Consider the following 17,148-nt stretch of genomic DNA (forward strand, 5'->3'; position numbering starts at 1 on the left):
CAAAGAAGAGTTAGAAGAGACTTGATTACCAGATTAGTGAGAAAGATTTATGTTTAAAAATACTATTAGAGTTCAGAACATGGGAGTTATGTGTAAATTGACATTTGCAAACATTGATGTTTTCTTGTACAGTAAATCCCCAAGTTACAAACATCCCACTTGTACTTACAAATACAGTGTCATAAGGGCTATTGGTAGTCAACTGCTGTTGGACATCAATGAATATGATATCATAGAGTTACTTGACTCCCATGGCAAAAAACTAACCAGGGAAGACCTTATGGAATGACAGCAGCAGTTGACAACATTTAGGGAAGAAAACAAGGACCTAGGAACTCCAGAACAGAAAATCTTTTCTTTTCTTTTTTGTTTTTTGTATTTTTCTGAAGTCCGAAGTGGGGAGGCAGAGAGACAGACTCCTGCATGTGCCCGACCGGAATCCACCTGCCATGCCCATTAGGAGGCAATGCTACCCATCTGGGGTGTTGTTCCATTGCAACCGTAGCCATTCTAGCACCTGAGGTGAAGCCATGGAGCTGTCCTCAGCTCCCGGGCCAGCTTTGCTCCAGTGGAGCCTTGGCTGCAGGAGGGAAAGAGAGAGATAGAGAGAAAGGGGACGGGGAAGGGTGGAGAAGCAGATGGGAGCTTCTCCTGTGTGCCCTGACTGGGAAGCAAACTGGGGACTTCCACACGTTGGGCCGATGCTGTATCACTCAGCCAATTGTCCAGGGCCGAAAATCTTTTCTACAGAGGAGTTAGCTGATGCTTTTCTTCTCATTGAAGCAGGAATGGCAAAGTCAGAGGAGCAGGATCCTGACACAGGGAAGTTCACCAAAATTTACAGTTACCAAAGGCCTCAGATGCTATTGGGCCATTTACGATGGAAAAAAGAAAGAAAAGAAGAAAGAAAAGCTCTGTACAAACATCCCTGTGTGCCGACTTCAAGAAACTGACTCCACGGGGGCCTTTGTGTGGGCCGAGGGCGGAGTCACGGGCTGCCCAGCACCTTGAAAGAGCGGCACACGGGGACGAGCGAGAGCCAATTCCAACATTGGAACTTTTCAGTGCGGGCGGGGGGGTTTCACTCAGAGGGCGAGACTTCTGGTCTAACATCCTGGTCTGCGCGCGCAGACCCACCCGTGTTACTGGACAGAGTGACAGAGCCAGAGGTCTTTGAGTAGGCGAAAGCCCCGACTGATTATACTAGCAGCTCTGACTGACTGAGCCTTACCCAGAGCCCTGTGCTGAGTGGAAATAAGAGTGGGGAGTTGACCGCTCTTAGAGCCTCTTACTATCCAGGCAGAGGCAGCAGCAACCCCATAGTTGGATTCTCAGGCTGCTGGTTGAGGAAGGAAAGACTAGGAGAGAGGCTCCTGGAACACGGACTCACTCACTGTCGGAGCCTATAAACGCTAATGAGCTTCGACTGCCAACGAGACTGAAGCACAATACATGACATTGCCATAGAGACTTATCAACTGCAAACCTCTACCTGAGCGTGCCAAAGGGGCAGAACCCGGGGTACAGAGTCGCCGACCAGGAAGAGGGAGAGAAAAGAAAAAGCAAGAAGATAACCTCTCAAAATCAGAATAATCCGCAGACTTTATAACCTATCCCATTTTATTATATTTGTTCGTTTGTTTCTCTTATCTTCATCCTTGATTTTTTTTTTCTTCTTTTTTCTTTTTTTTTTTTCCTCCTCCAATTTGGTCGTTTAACTCCCTACCGGTCTTACTCTCTCCTCTCCTTGAACTACACTACCCATAAGTGTTACATCTCCCATTATCTTTTCTTTCCTCTTCCTTTCTCTCTATGAGGGTTGCACTCCAAAACCTTTTTCTTCTTTTAGTGGTTCCCTCTTTTTTTCTCTCTCTCTCTTCTTTTCTCCCTCTATATTAGTTTCTTCCTTTTTCCTTTACATCTCCTCCCATTCAAACCTCAATAACAAACAAATTATTTTATCTGGGACTCAAACTTATGTTTGTGGCATTTTGGGGGGTTTTTACTTCACCTTTTTAACTCACTAGCAGTGCTCCCATCCCTGGCTCTCCATTTTATCAAGCTCTTGTTCCACTAAATACAATAGTAATTTTTTAATTTGTCCTCCCATTTTCCTGTTTCCCTTTTACTCCTCTCATCATAACTCTTAGTCAACCAACACCTAAACACAAATCATTTTATTCTTGATCCAAATGTTTTCATTATTTGCTTTTTGTGGGTCCATACCACCACCCCTTTTATTTATTTATTTATTTATTTATTTATTTATTTATTTCTTGCCCCTTTATTACTTTTCCTCAATTCAGGCCCTCCATTACAGGCATTGTTTGTTCTATTAAATACAATATAATTCACAGTTCACCACAAGATTTTCTCAAGAAAGAGAGGAGAGGAGAGGAGAGAAAAAAAGGAGGGGGGGGAATAATTTCCTTTTTTTAAATTTTTATTTTATTTTATTTTTCTTTATTTCATTATTAATTTAAAAAAAAACTTTTTTCAATTTTTTATATTTTTTAACTATTTTTTATTAAATCTCATTAATACTATCAACAAAACCACCCTCAGATGCCATTATGGAAGAGAAAATCGAATATCATGGATACAAAAGAGAGAGGTAACACAGATAGAAGAGGAAAAATCTATGGAGAAAAAATTTAATATATTGGAAACCTTGGAGTTAAATGACAGAGAATTCAAGATAGAAATCCTAAAAATACTCAGAGATATACAAGAAAACACAGAAAGGCAATTTAGGGAGCTCAGAAAACAACTCAATGAACACAAAGAATATATGTCCAAGGAAATTGAAACTATAAAAACAAATCAGCCTGACCAGGCGGTGGCGCAGTGGATAGAGCATCGGACTGGGAGGCGGAAGGACCCAGGTTCGAGGCCCCCGAGGTCGCCAGCTTGAGTGCAGGCTCATCTGGTTTGAGCAAGGCTCACCAGCTTGGACCCAAGGCCGCTGGCTCCAGCAAGGGGTTGCTCAGTCTGCTGAAGGCCCACGGTCAAGGCACATGTGAGAAAGCAATCAGTGAACAACTAAGGTGTAGCAATGAACAACTAAGGTGTTGCAACACGCAATGAAAAACTAATGATGATGCTTCTCATCTCTCTCCGTTCCTGTCTGTCTGTTCCTGTCTATCTCTCTCTCTGACTCACTCTCTATCTCTGTAAAATAAAAAAATAAATAAATAAATAAATTTAAAAACAAATCAAACAGAGATGAAAAACTCATTCACGAGCTGAAAAACGAGGTAACAAGCTTGGCTAATAGAACAGGCCAGATAGAAGAGAGGATTAGTGGGCCCTGGCCGGTTGGCTCAGCGGTAGAGCGTCGGCCTAGCGTGCGGAGGACCCGGGTTCGATTCCCGGCCAGGGCACACAGGAGAAGCGCCCATTTGCTTCTCCACCCCTTCGCCGCGCTTTCCTCTCTGTCTCTCTCTTCCCCTCCTGCAGCCAAGGCTCCATTGGAGCAGAGATGGCCCGGGCGCTGGGCATGGCTCTGTGGCCTCTGCCTCAGGCGCTAGAGTGGCTCTGGTCGCAATATGGCGACGCCCAGGATGGGCAGAGCACCGCCCCTGGTGGGCGTGCCAGGTGGATCCCGGTCGGGCGCATGCGGGAGTCTGTCTGACTGTCTCTCCCTGTTTCCAGCTTCAGAAAAATGAAGAAAAAAAAAAAATTAAAAAAAAAAGAAGAGAGGATTAGTGAAATAGAAGACAAGCAACTTGAGGCACAACAGAGAGAGGAAGAAAGAGACTCAAAAATTTAAAAAAATGAGATAGCCCTACAAGAATTATCTGACTCCATCAGAAAGAATAACATAAGAATAATAGGTATATCAGAGGGAGAAGAGAGAGAAAATGGAATGGAGAACATACTCAAACAAATAATAGATGAGAACTTCCCAAGCCTGTGGAAAGAACTAAAGCCTCAAATTCATGAAGCAAACAGAATTCCGAGTTTTCTTAACCCCAACAAACCTACTCCAAGGCACATCATATTGAAATTGGCACAAACCAATGGCAAAGAAAAAATTCTCAAGGCAGCCAGGGAAAAGAAGAATACAACATATAAAGGAAGGCCCATTAGACTATCATCAGATTTCTCAGCAGAAACCCTACAAGCTAGAAGAGAGTGGACCCCAATATTTAAAGTCCTGAAAGAGAGGAACTTTCAGCCACGAGTACTATACCCATCAAAGCTATCCTTCAAATATGAAGGAGAAATAAAAACATTCACAAATACAGAAAAGATGAGGGAATTTATCATCAGAAAACCCCCACTCCAGGAATTACTAAAGGGGGTTCTCCAATCAGATACAAAGAACAAAAAAAAAATAAAGCCACAAGTAAAAGCTCCAAGAAGAACACAATAAAACCAAATTTAAACTGTGACAACAACAAAAAGAAAGGGGGGAGAGGATGGAGATTAACAGTAGCAAAGGACGATGGAGTGCAAAAGTACTCACAAAATAGTGCGCTACAATGAACAGGGTAGGAACCCTTTTCATTACCTAAAGGTAACCACCATTGAAAAAACCACCACAGAAGCACATAAGATAAAAAAGATAGCAACAGTGGAAAGATGTATGGAATACAACCAAATAAAAACAAAAGGTAAACGAAAGAGAAGGATCAAACAAGACACAAAACTAACAGAAAGCAATCTATAAAATGGCAATAGGGAACTCACAAGTGTCAATAATTACACTAAATGTAAACGGATTAAACTCACCAATAAAAAGGCACAGAGTAGCAGAATGGATTAAAAAAGAAAATCCAACTGTATGCTGCCTACAGGAAACTCATCTAAGTAACAAGGATAAAAACAAACTCAAAGTGAAAGGCTGGAAAACAATACTCCAAGCAAATAACATCCAAAAAAAGGCAGGCGTAGCAATACTAATATCTGATAATGCTGACTACAAGACAACAAAAGTACTCAGAGACAAAAATGGCCATTTCATAATGGCTAAGGGGACACTGAATCAAGAAGACATAACAAACCTTAATATATATGCACCAAACCAAGGAGCACCAAAATATATAAGACAGCTACTTATTGACCTTAAAACAAAAACTAACAAAAATACAATCATACTTGGAGACCTCAATACACCGCTGACGGCTCTAGATCGGTCATCCAAACAGAGAATCAATAAAGATATAGTGGCCTTAAACGAAATACTAGAACACCTGGATATGATAGACATCTACAGGACACTTCATCCCAAAGCGACAGAGTATACATTTTTCTCTAGTGTACATGGAACATTCTCAAGAATTGACCATATGTTGGGCCACAAAGACAATATCAGCAAATTTAGAAAAATTGAAATTGTACCAAGCATATTTTCTGATCATAAAGCCCTGAAACTAGAATTCAACTGCGAAAAAGAGGGGGAAAAACCCACAAAAATGTGGAAACTAAACAACATACTTCTAAAAAATGAATGGGTCAAAGAAGAAATAAGTGCAGAGATCAAAAGATATATACAGACAAATGAAAATGAAAATACGACATATCAGAATCTCTGGGATGCAGCAAAAGCAGTAATAAGAGGAAAGTTCATATCACTTCAGGCCTATATGAACAAACAAGAGAGAGCCGAAGTAAACCACTTAACTTCACACCTTAAGGAACTAGAAAAAGAAGAACAAAGACAACCCAAAACCAGCCGAAGAAAGGAGATAATAAAAATCAGAGCAGAAATAAATGAAATAGAGAACAGAAAAACTATAGAAAAAATCAATAAAACAAGGAGCTGGTTCTTTGAAAAGATCAACAAAATTGACAAACCCTTGGCAAGACTCACCAAGGAAAAAAGGCACAGGACTCAAATAAAATCCAAAATGAAAGAGGAGAGATCACCACAGACATCATAGAAATACAAAAAATTATTGTAGAATACTATGAAAAATTATATGCCACCAAATACAACAACCTAGAAGAAATGGATAAATTCCTAGAACAATACAACCTTCCTAGACTGAGTCATGAAGAAGCAGAAAGCCTAAACAGACCAATCAGCAAGGAGGAAATAGAAAAAACTATTAAAAATCTCCCCAAAAATAAAAGTCCAGGCCCAGACGGTTATACTAGTGAATTCTATCAAACATTCAAAGAAGACTTGGTTCCTATTCTACTCAAAGTCTTCCAAAAAATTGAAGAAGAAGCAATACTTCCAAACACATTTTATGAGGCCAACATAACCCTCATACCAAAACCTGGCAAGGATGGCACAAAGAAAGAAAACTACAGACCAATATCTCTAATGAATACAGATGCTAAAATACTAAACAAAATACTGGCAAACCGAATACAACAACATATTAAAAAAATAATACATCATGATCAAGTGGGATTCATCCCAGAATCTCAAGGATGGTTCAACATACGCAAAACGGTTAACGTAATACACCATATCAACAAAACAAAGAACAAAAACCACATGATCTTATCAATAGATGCAGAAAAGGCTTTTGATAAAATACAACACAATTTTATGTTTAAGACTCTCAACAAAATGGGTATAGAAGGAAAATATCTCAACATGATAAAGGCCATATATGATAAACCATCAGCCAACATCCTATTAAACGGCATAAAACTGAGGACTTTCTACCTTAAATCAGGAACAAGACAGGGTTGTCCACTCTCTCCACTCTTATTCAACGTGGTGCTAGAAGTTCTGGCCAGAGCAATCAGACAAGACAAAGAAATAAAAGGCATCCATATCGGAAAAGAAGAAGTAAAGCTATCACTTTTTGCTGATGATATGATCCTATACATCGAAAACCCGAAGGACTCCACAAAAAGATTATTAGAAACAATAAACCAATACAGTAAGGTCGCAGGATACAAAATTAACATACAAAAGTCCATAGCCTTTCTATATGCCAACAATGAAATATTAGAAAACGAACTCAAAAAAATAATCCCCTTCACGATTGCAACAAAAAAAATAAAATACCTAGGAATAAACATAACAAAGAACGTAAAGGACCTATATAATGAAAATTACAAAGCATTGTTAAGGGAAATCGAAAAAGATACAATGAGATGGAAAAATATTCCTTGTTCTTGGATAGGAAGAATAAATATAATCAAAATGGCCATATTACCCAAAGCAATATACAAATTTAATGCAATTCCCATCAAAATCCCTATGAGATTTTTTAAAGAAATGGAACAAAAAATCATCAGATTTATATGGAACTATAAAAAACCCCGAATAGCCAAAACAATCCTAAGGAAAAAGAATGAAGCTGGGGGCATTACAATACCTGACTTTAAACTATATTATAGGGCCACGATAATTAAAACAGCATGGTATTGGCAGAAAAATAGACACTCAGACCAATGGAACAGAATAGAAAGCCCAGAAATAAAACCACATATATATGGTCAAATAATCTTTGATAAAGGGGCCAACAACACACAATGGAGAAAAGAAAGCCTCTTCAACAAATGGTGTTGGGAAAACTGGAAAGCCACATGCAAAAGAATGAAACTCGACTACAGCCTGTCCCCGTGTACTAAAATTAATTCAAAATGGATCAAAGACCTAAATATAAGACCTGAAACAATAAAGTACATAGAAGAAGACATAGGTACTAAAATCATGGACCTGGGTTTTAAAGAACATTTTATGAACTTGACTCCAATGGCAAGAGAAGTGAAGGCAAAGATAAATGAATGGGACTACATCAGAATTAAAAGTTTTTGCTCAGCAAGAGAAACTGATATCAAAATAAACCGACAACCAACTATATGGGAACTGATATTTTCAAACGACAGCTCAGATAAGGGCCTAATATCCAAAATTTACAAAGAACTCATAAAACTCAACAACAAACAAACAAGCAATCCAATAATAAAATGGGAAGAGGACATGAACAGACACTTCTCCCAGGAAGAGATACAAATGGCCAACAGATATATGAAAAGATGCTCAGCTTCATTAGTTATTAGAGAAATGCAAATCAAAACTACAATGAGATACCACCTCACCCCTGTTAGATTAGCTATTATCAACAAGACGGGTAATAGCAAATGTTGGAGAGGCTGTGGAGAAAAAGGAACCCTCATTCACTGTTGGTGGGACTGTAAAGTAGTACAACCATTATGGAGGAAAGTATGGTGGTTCCTCAAAAAACTGCAAATAGAACTACCTTATGACCCAGCAATCCCTCTACTGGGTATATACCCCAAAACCTCAGAAACATTGATACGTGAAGACACATGTAGCCCCATGTTCATTGCAGCACTGTTCACAGTGGCCAAGACATGGAAACAACCAAAAAGCCCTTCAATAGAAGACTGGATAAAGAAGATGTGGCACATATACACTATGGAATACTACTCAGCTATAAGAAATGATGACATCAGATCATTTACAGCAAAATGGTGGGATCTTGATAACATTATAAGGAGTGAAATAAGCAAAGCAGAAAAAAACAAGAACTACATGATTCCATACATTGGTGGAACATAAAATTGAGACTAAGAGACATGGACAAGAGTGTGGTGGTTACCAAGGGTGGGGGGGGAGGGAGGACATGGGAGGGAGGGAGGGAGAGTTAGGGGGAGGGGGAGGGGCACAGAGAACTAGATAGAGGGTGACGGAGGACAATCTGACTTTGGGCGAGGGGTTTGCAACATAATTTGATGACAAAATAACCTAGACATGTTTTCTTTGAATATATGTACCCTGATTTATTAATGTCATCCCATTACCATTAATAAAAATTTATTAAAAAAAAAAAAATATATATATGCACCAAACCAAGGAGCACCAAAATATATAAGACAGCTACTTATTGACCTTAAAACAAAAACTGACAAAAATACAATCATACTTGGAGACCTCAATACACCGCTGACGGCTCTAGATCGGTCATCCAAACAGAGAATCAACAAAGATATAGTGGCCTTAAACAAAACACTAGAGCACCTGAATATGATAGACATCTACAGGACATTTCATCCCAAAGTGACTGAGTATACATTTTTCTCCAGTGTACATGGATCATTCTCAAGAATTGACCATATGTTGGGCCACAAAAACAACATCAGCAAATTCAGAAAAATCGAAGTTGTACCAAGCATATTTTCTGATCATAAAGCCTTGAAACTAGAATTCAACTGCAAAAAGGAGGAAAAAAATCCCACAAAAATGTGGAAACTAAACAACATACTTTTAAAAAATGAATGGGTCAAAGAAGAAATAAGTGCAGAGATCAAAAGATATATACAGACTAATGAAAATGACAATACGACATATCAGAATCTATGGGATGCAGCAAAAGCAGTGATAAGAGGGAAGTTCATATCACTTCAGGCATATATGAACAAACAAGAGACAGCTCAAGTGAACCACTTAACTTCACACCTTAAGGAACTAGAAAAAGAAGAACAAAAACAACCCAAAACTAGCCGAAGAAAGGAGATAATAAAAATCTGAGCAGAAATAAATGAAATAGAGAACAGTAAAACTATAGAAAAAATTAATAGAACAAAGAGCTGGTTCTTTGAAAAGATCAATAAAATTGACAAACCCTTGGCAAGACTTACCAAGGAAAAAAGAGAAAGAATTCATATAAACAAAATCCAAAATGAAAGAGGAGAAATCACCACGGACACCGTAGATATACAAAGAATTATTGTAGAATACTATGAAAAACTTTATGCCACTAAATTCAACAATCTAGAAGAAATGGATAAATTCCTAGAACAATACAACCTTCCTAGACTGAGTAAAGAAGAAGCAGAAAGCCTAAACAGACCTATTAGTACAGAAGAAATAGAAAAAACCATTAAAAACCTCCCCAAAAATAAAAGTCCAGGACTTGACGGATATACCAGCGAATTTTATCAAACATTCAAAGAAGACTTGGTTCCTATTCTACTGAAAGTCTTCCAAAAAATTGAAGAAGAAGCAATACTTCCAAACACATTTTATGAGGCCAACATAACCCTCATACCAAAACCAGGCAAGGATGGCACAAAAAAAGAAAACTACAGACCAATATCTCTAATGAATACAGATGCTAAAATACTAAACAAAATACTAGCAAATCGAATACAACAACATATTAAAAAAATAATACATCACGATCAAGTGGGATTCATCCCAGAATCTCAAGGATGGTTCAACATACGTAAAACGGTTAACATAATACACCATATCAACACAACAAAGAACAAAAACCACATGATCTTATCAATAGACGCAGAAAAGGCTTTCGATAAAATACAACACAATTTTATGTTTAAGACTCAACAAAATGGGTATAGAAGGAAAATATTTCAACATGATAAAGGCCATATATGATAAACCATCAGCTAACATCATATTAAATGGCACAAAACTGAAGGCTTTCCCCCTTAAATCAGGAACAAGACAGGGTCGTCCACTCTCTCCACTCTTATTTAATGTGGTACTAGAGGTTCTAGCCAGAGCAATCAGACAAGACAAAGAAATAAAAGGCATCCATATCGGAAAAGAAGAAGTAAAGGTATCACTTTTTGCAGATGATATCCTATACATCGAAAACCCCAAAGAATCCACAAAAAGACTACTAGAAACAATAAGCCAATACAGTAAGGTCGCAGGATACAAAATTAACATACAGAAGTCAATAGCCTTTCTATATGCCAACAATGAAACAATTGAGAATGAACTCAAAAGAATAATCCCCTTCACAATTGCAACAAAAAAATAAAATACTTAGGAATAAACATAACAAAGAATGTAAAGGACTTATATAATGAAAACTATAAACCATTGTTAAGAGAAATTGAGAAAGATATAATGAATGGAAGAATATTCCTTGTTCTTGGTTAGGAAGAATAAATATAATCAAGATGGCTATATTACCCAAAGCAATATACAAATTTAATGCAATTCCCATCAAAATTCCAATGACATTTTTTAAAGAAATAGAGCAAAAAATCATCAGATTTATATGGAACTATAAAAAACCCCGAATAGCCAAAGCAATCCTAAAGAAAAAGAATGAAGCTGGGGGCATTACAATACCTGACTTCAAACTCTATTATAGGGCCACGACAATCAAAACAGCATGGTATTGGCAGAAAAATAGACACTCAGACCAATGAAACAGAATAGAAAGTCCAGAAATAAAACCACATATATATAGTTAAATAATTTTTGATAAAGGGGCCAAGAACATACAATGGAGAAAAGAAAGCCTCTTCAATAAATGGTGCTGGGAAAACTGGAAAGCCACATGCAAAAGAATGAAACTGGACTACAGTTTGTCCCCCTGTACTAAAATTAACTCAAAATGGATCAAAGATCTAAACATAAGACCTGAAACAATAAAGTCCATAGAAGAAGACATAGGTACTCAACTCATGGACCTGGGTTTTAAAGAGCATTTTATGAATTTGACTCCAATGGCAAGAGAAGTGAAGGCAAAAATTAATGAATGGGACTACATCAGACTAAGAAGTTTTTGCTCAGCAAGAGAAACTGATAACAAAATAAACAGAAAGCCAACTAAATGGGAAATGATATTTTCAAACAACAGCTCAGATAAGGGCCTAATATCCAAAATATACAAAGAACTCATAAAACTCAACAACAAACAAACAAACAATCCAATAAAAAAATGGGAAGAGGACATGAACAGACACTTCTCCCAGGAGGAAGTACAAATGGCCAACAGATATATGAAAAGATGCTCATCTTCTTTAGTTATTAGAGAAATGCAAATCAAAACTGCAATGAGATACCACCTCACACCTGTTAGATTAGCTATTATTAACAAGACAGGTAATAGCAAATGTTGGAGAGGCTGTGGAGAAAAAGGAACCCTCATACACTGTTGGTGGGAATGTAAAGTAGTACAACCATTATGGAAGAAAGTATGGTGGTTCCTCAAAAAACTGAAAATAGAACTACCTTATGACCCAGCAATCCCTCTACTGGGTATATACCCCAAAAACTCAGAAACATTAATACGTAAAGACATATGCAGCCCCATGTTCATTGCAGCATTGTTCACAGTGGCCAGGACATGGAAACAACCAAAAAGCCCGTCAATAGACGACTGGATAAAGAAGATGTGGCACATATACACTATGGAATACTACTCAGCCATAAGAAACGATGACATCGGATCATTTACAGCAAAATGGTGGGATCTTGATAACATTATACGAAGTGAAATAAGTAAATCAGAAAAAAACAGGAACTGCATTATTCCATACGTAGGTGGGACATAAAAGTGAAACTAAGAGACATTGATAAGAGTGTGGTGGTTACAGGGGGAGGGGGGAAAGGGAGAGGGAAAGGGGAAGGGGGAGGGGCACAAAGAAAACTAGATAGAAGGTGACAGCGGACAATCTGACTTTGGGTGATGGGTATGCAACATAATTGAAAGACAAGATAACCTGGACTTGTTGATCTTTGAATATATGTAACCTGATTTATTGATGTCGCCCCATTAAAAAAATAAAATTATAATTAAAAAAAATAAAAGAAAAAAAAGAAACTGACTCCAGCAGCAGAACCAAACCCTGAGTCTCTAACCCCAGTCCCATCCTCTCCAACAAGTCTATCATCTTCCACATCACCCAGGATTGTTTAGGTTGTAGTTGAAAATGTTTAAGTATTTCTATGCACAGAAAAGTAGAAATAAATACTCTGTTAAGACAAATCTAAGTTGCATTTAATAGGTACCTGTTCCAACTGATATACAAATTCAACTTAAGAATAAACCTGCACTGTCTCGTTCGTAACCCAGGGACTGCCTCTAATCAGATTTAGATATGATTTTCTTATTTATTTTTGCTGGTAGTGTCACAGCAGTGATGGTGTGTTTTTCATTATGCCTCAGTCACCTGATGCCCACTGTCCCAGTTCACCTGATACTCACTTGGCTGAGATACTCTCTTCACTATAGAGCTGATTGTTTCCCCTTTATCATCAGCAAGGGTCTAGTAGGGATTTATGGAGAGATTTGCAAAAACTGGCGCATTTCATCTGGAAAGTCACCTTTTTATTTTAGTTTTCTTTGCTTTGGAAAATAAAGGCCCTACTTCTACTTCATAGAGATCATTGGCTGTTGATGTGCAGACTTGAAACAGTCAGGCATTGCTCCTGAAAATTTTTGTTACATTCCACACTCATATCACAGACATACTCTTCATCACATTGTATTTTCAAGGAAGTTCACAAGAATCATATTATGAACGTATGTTCATGTCAGTTAAATTTCTAAGATATAGCTCTCCATAAATGGTACCAAAAATTTTCAAAGAATGAATAGACTATGATACAATAGCTCTTATTCTGTTATTTTGTGTGTTCCTCTCCCTGTTCTGTTTATAAAACAAGAGTGTCATATGGAAAAAAATTGATCAGATTTACAGAATTGCAAAATAATATTACATAAATACAATGAACAACTAAGGTGTTGCAACAGGCAATGAAAAACTATAGAGATTGATGCTTCTCATCTCTCTCCGTTCCTGTCTCTCTGTCTCTGTCTATCCCTCTCTCTGACTCACTCTCTGTCTCTGTAAAAAAAAATAAAATAAAAAATAATAATAATATTACATAAAGCTATTGAACTCAAATTTTACTCATAAAATTCATACAACTCCTCATCACTGTCAAAACTCCCATCCATTAGCTTGTCCTCATCTGTGTCTGATGATGAATCACTGTAACAAGTGCGAAACAATGAGCACAAAGACAAGTGTGAAAAAGCGGGAAATGCAAGTAAAAAATCTACAGCCACTGTATAAGACACACTCAGTTTTGCCTGACCAGGCTGGGATGCGGAGGACCCAGGTTCAAAACCCCAAGGTCGCCAGTTTGAGCGCAGGCTCATCTGGTTTGAGCGCAAGCTTACCAGCTTGAGCCCAAGGTCGCTGGCTTGAGTGAGGGGTCACTCAGTCTGCTGTAGCCCCCCCCCCCCTGGTCAAGGCACATATGAGAAAGTAATCAATGAACAACTAAGGTGCTGCAACAAAGAACTGATGCTTCTTATCTCTCTCCCTTCCTGTCTGTCTGGCCTCTGTCCCTCTCTCCCTCTCTCCCTCTCTCCCTCTCTCCCTCTCTCTCTCTCTCTCTCTCTCACACACACACACACACACACAAAGACGCACCCAGTCTTAGACCCCAGGTTTTTTGTAAAAGGATGCGTCTTATACACGGGAAATATGGTATGTGTGTGCATCAAATGGGAATGTTATTTGAGCTCTTCTTTCTCCTTACCTGCTTAAGGTGTTTCCATTCTCAGTTACAAAAACTCTCAGAAACTTTCATGAGGGTTCCTTGTGCATGTTGGTATGTATTTCTTCTGAAAAATTCCAGATGAAGTTTGGAGTAAAATTCAAGGTCTACCCTTTGCCAGATGTTCCATAAAATATTCTCTCTCTCTCTGCCGCGACCCACGTGACGAGTCTATTCCAGAGTCTTGAGCGGGAATGGTACGAAATTAAATGAAAAATAGACTTAAAGACATATACAGGGTGGGTTCAGGAGGATGCTAGAGCTCCTTGCCAGCAGTTACTCCTGCCCTGGCCGACCCGCAAAAATATGGCTGCCCCCAGAAAACATCCTTCTTTATTTACTGGAAGAGGTGGGCCATTAGCAATTCAATCACATTTCCAAGGCAACACAAGAATTCCACCCAGAAAACCCCCCACCAATAGTTAACATAGACAACCTTAGTAACTTCCTTCCAGTCCTTCCAGGGAACATGGGAGGTAGGATGAGTACTGAAGCACAGCCCTTTTGCAGCTCAGTCAGGCAGGTGAGGTGGGGGGTTGGGCAGAATGTCAGCTTATAGTCAGCTTCGACCCCAAAATCCAAACTGCAAAGTACCCTGTTGATTTTTCAGTCCCCAACATCTCTCCCAAGTTGAGAGGAGGGAAGATAGACAGACTCCTGCATGCGTCTGAGCAGAATGCCCCAGCACCCCCATCTGGGGCCGATACTCAGTACCAGGCTATTTAGCACCTGAGGCTGAGGCTGGGACCAAGGAGCTATCCTTGGGGGCCGGGCCACGCTTGAACCAATCAAGCCACTGGCTGTGGGAGGGGAAAAGCGAGAAAGAGGGGAGAAGGAAGGGGGAGAAGCAGGTGGTCGCTTCTCCTGTGTACCTCGACCAGGAATCAAACCTGGGATGTCCATATGCTGGGCCAATGCTCTATCTACTGAGCCACCAGCCAGGGCTCAAAATATTTTCAAAACAGGAAGAATAATCTTGCTTTTAGATTATTTATGTGCATTATAAATTAATACGTACAAAACTCTTAGAATGATATCTAGTACAGAGTAAATTTACCAATAGGATTGTGGTCCCTATGCTTCCTGTTCTATGAGAACTGTAAATTCCACAAAAGTCTTTCAGCTCAAAGTCACGTATGACTCTCCCTGTCATTTCTTTCTCTGTGCTCTTCAGAAGTATAGCATTGGCCTCAGTAGTAAAAAGCTTGTTAAGCATGTGAATCACAGACCCCATTTCAAAACTCCTGAACGGGAATCTGCATTTTTATAAAACTCCAGTTCATTGGCATAAACATTAAAATTGAAGAAGTACTTACCCTTCAAACTCACCATGACTATCCCAGCTGAGAATTGCACACATTGATCCTGAGTGATAAAAATACAACACTTAAAAATCCTTGTGGCTGGCCTGACCTGTGATGGCGCAGTGGATAATGTATCAACCAGGGATGCTGAGGTTGCTGGTTCAAAACCCTGGGGTTGCCTGGTCAAGGCACATACAGGAAGCAACTACTGAGTCGATGCTTCCCAGTTCTCCTCCCACTTTCTCTTTGTCTCTCCTCTCTCTAAAATTCCATAAATAAAACTTTTAAAAGAAATAAAGAAAAGGGGCCCTGGCCAGTTGGCTCAGCAGTAGAGTGTCGGCCCAGCGTGTGGAAGTCCCAGGTTTGATTCCTGTTCACAGGAGAAGTGCCCATCTGCTTCTCCACCTTTCCCCCTACCCCTTCTCCTTCTCTCTTTCTCTCCCCCTCCTACAGCCTTGTCTCTAGTTGTTCAAGTAACTTGGCCCTGGGCACTGAGGATAGCTACAAGGCCTCGCCTCAAGCACTGAAATATCTTGGTTGCCGAGCAATGGAGCAGCAGCCCCAGATGGGCAGAGCATCACCCTGTAGGGGCTTGCTGAGTGGATACTAGTCAAGGCACATGCGGGAGTCTGTCTCTCTGCTTCCCTGCTTCTCACTTAATAAAAAGAAGAAAAAAAGAAAATACATTAAATATTACTGGGTCAAAATGATCCTTCTGGATAATCCAGGATATTCTCCTAGTTCAAAATTATTTCTCCTAACACTTTTCATGTTAGGAGACATCATGAACTCTGCCCACGTCCCCCTGGTAAATATGTCTTTTTTTTCAGGGACTGTTGACATTCAGGGATGTGGCTGTAGAGTTCTCTCAGGAGGAGTGGGAATGCCTGGACCCGGGTTGGCGAAAACTGTACACGGATGTGATGTTGGAGAACTACAGGAACCTGGTCTCCCTGGGTGAGGATGACTTCCTTCCAGAGCTGCTCCTCCACCCACAGGGTTTGTTTCCTTCATTAGGAGAACATCCCTGGGGGTTTCTGCTTTGGATGGTCGACTTTCAGACTTTCTTGTTCTAAAGGAACAAACTAGGGGTTTCTGGTATAGACAAAAAAGACTTTGTGAAGTACATGAAATAGGAACTCAGTATTTGGAAACTTTACAAGTTGTCTAGAATAATCAAGGAGCTACCAGAAAATAGTAATTTTGGAACGTCATTTTCTAGAATATTATAGTATTCTGCCATGTCATTTCATCTGAACACAAACTGGATTGGTAATGAGAGACTATCAAAACTCATGTTGTCTTTTCTAATAAACAGGTCTTGCTGTCCCTAACCCGGTCCTGGTAACCATTTTAGATGGAATGAAGGAGCCCTTGGGTGTGAAGGGGAAAAAGACAATGACCTTTCACCCAGGTAGGTGGGATGAGGAGGCAGGTGACACAGGAGAGAGACCTAAAGGTCAGGGAGGAGGCCAGACCTTACAGTGTGGTTGGGAAGCTGCTGCAGTGGAAAGGGCTGTGAGAGACCCAGGTGTATCCCTGTTGTCATAGAGGGACAGCTGGTCTCCA

The 17,148-nt window shown here is 39.4% G+C and overlaps 1 protein-coding gene across 1 annotated transcript in view; it reads left to right on the top strand.

Annotated features, from left to right (window-relative positions):
• The window catches only part of LOC136331996 (zinc finger protein 420-like), a 46,323-nt gene that overhangs the window by 18,582 nt on the left and 10,593 nt on the right, over positions 1 to 17,148 (top strand). Inside the window, exons 3-4 of the mRNA XM_066271216.1 lie at positions 16,410 to 16,536; positions 16,898 to 16,993. Coding sequence (XP_066127313.1) covers positions 16,410 to 16,536; positions 16,898 to 16,993 — 223 coding nt within the window. The remainder of the gene's footprint in view (positions 1 to 16,409; positions 16,537 to 16,897; positions 16,994 to 17,148) is intronic.

Source organism: Saccopteryx bilineata, chromosome 3 (genome assembly GCF_036850765.1).
Source record: "Saccopteryx bilineata isolate mSacBil1 chromosome 3, mSacBil1_pri_phased_curated, whole genome shotgun sequence".
Taxonomy (NCBI): domain Eukaryota; kingdom Metazoa; phylum Chordata; class Mammalia; order Chiroptera; family Emballonuridae; genus Saccopteryx; species Saccopteryx bilineata.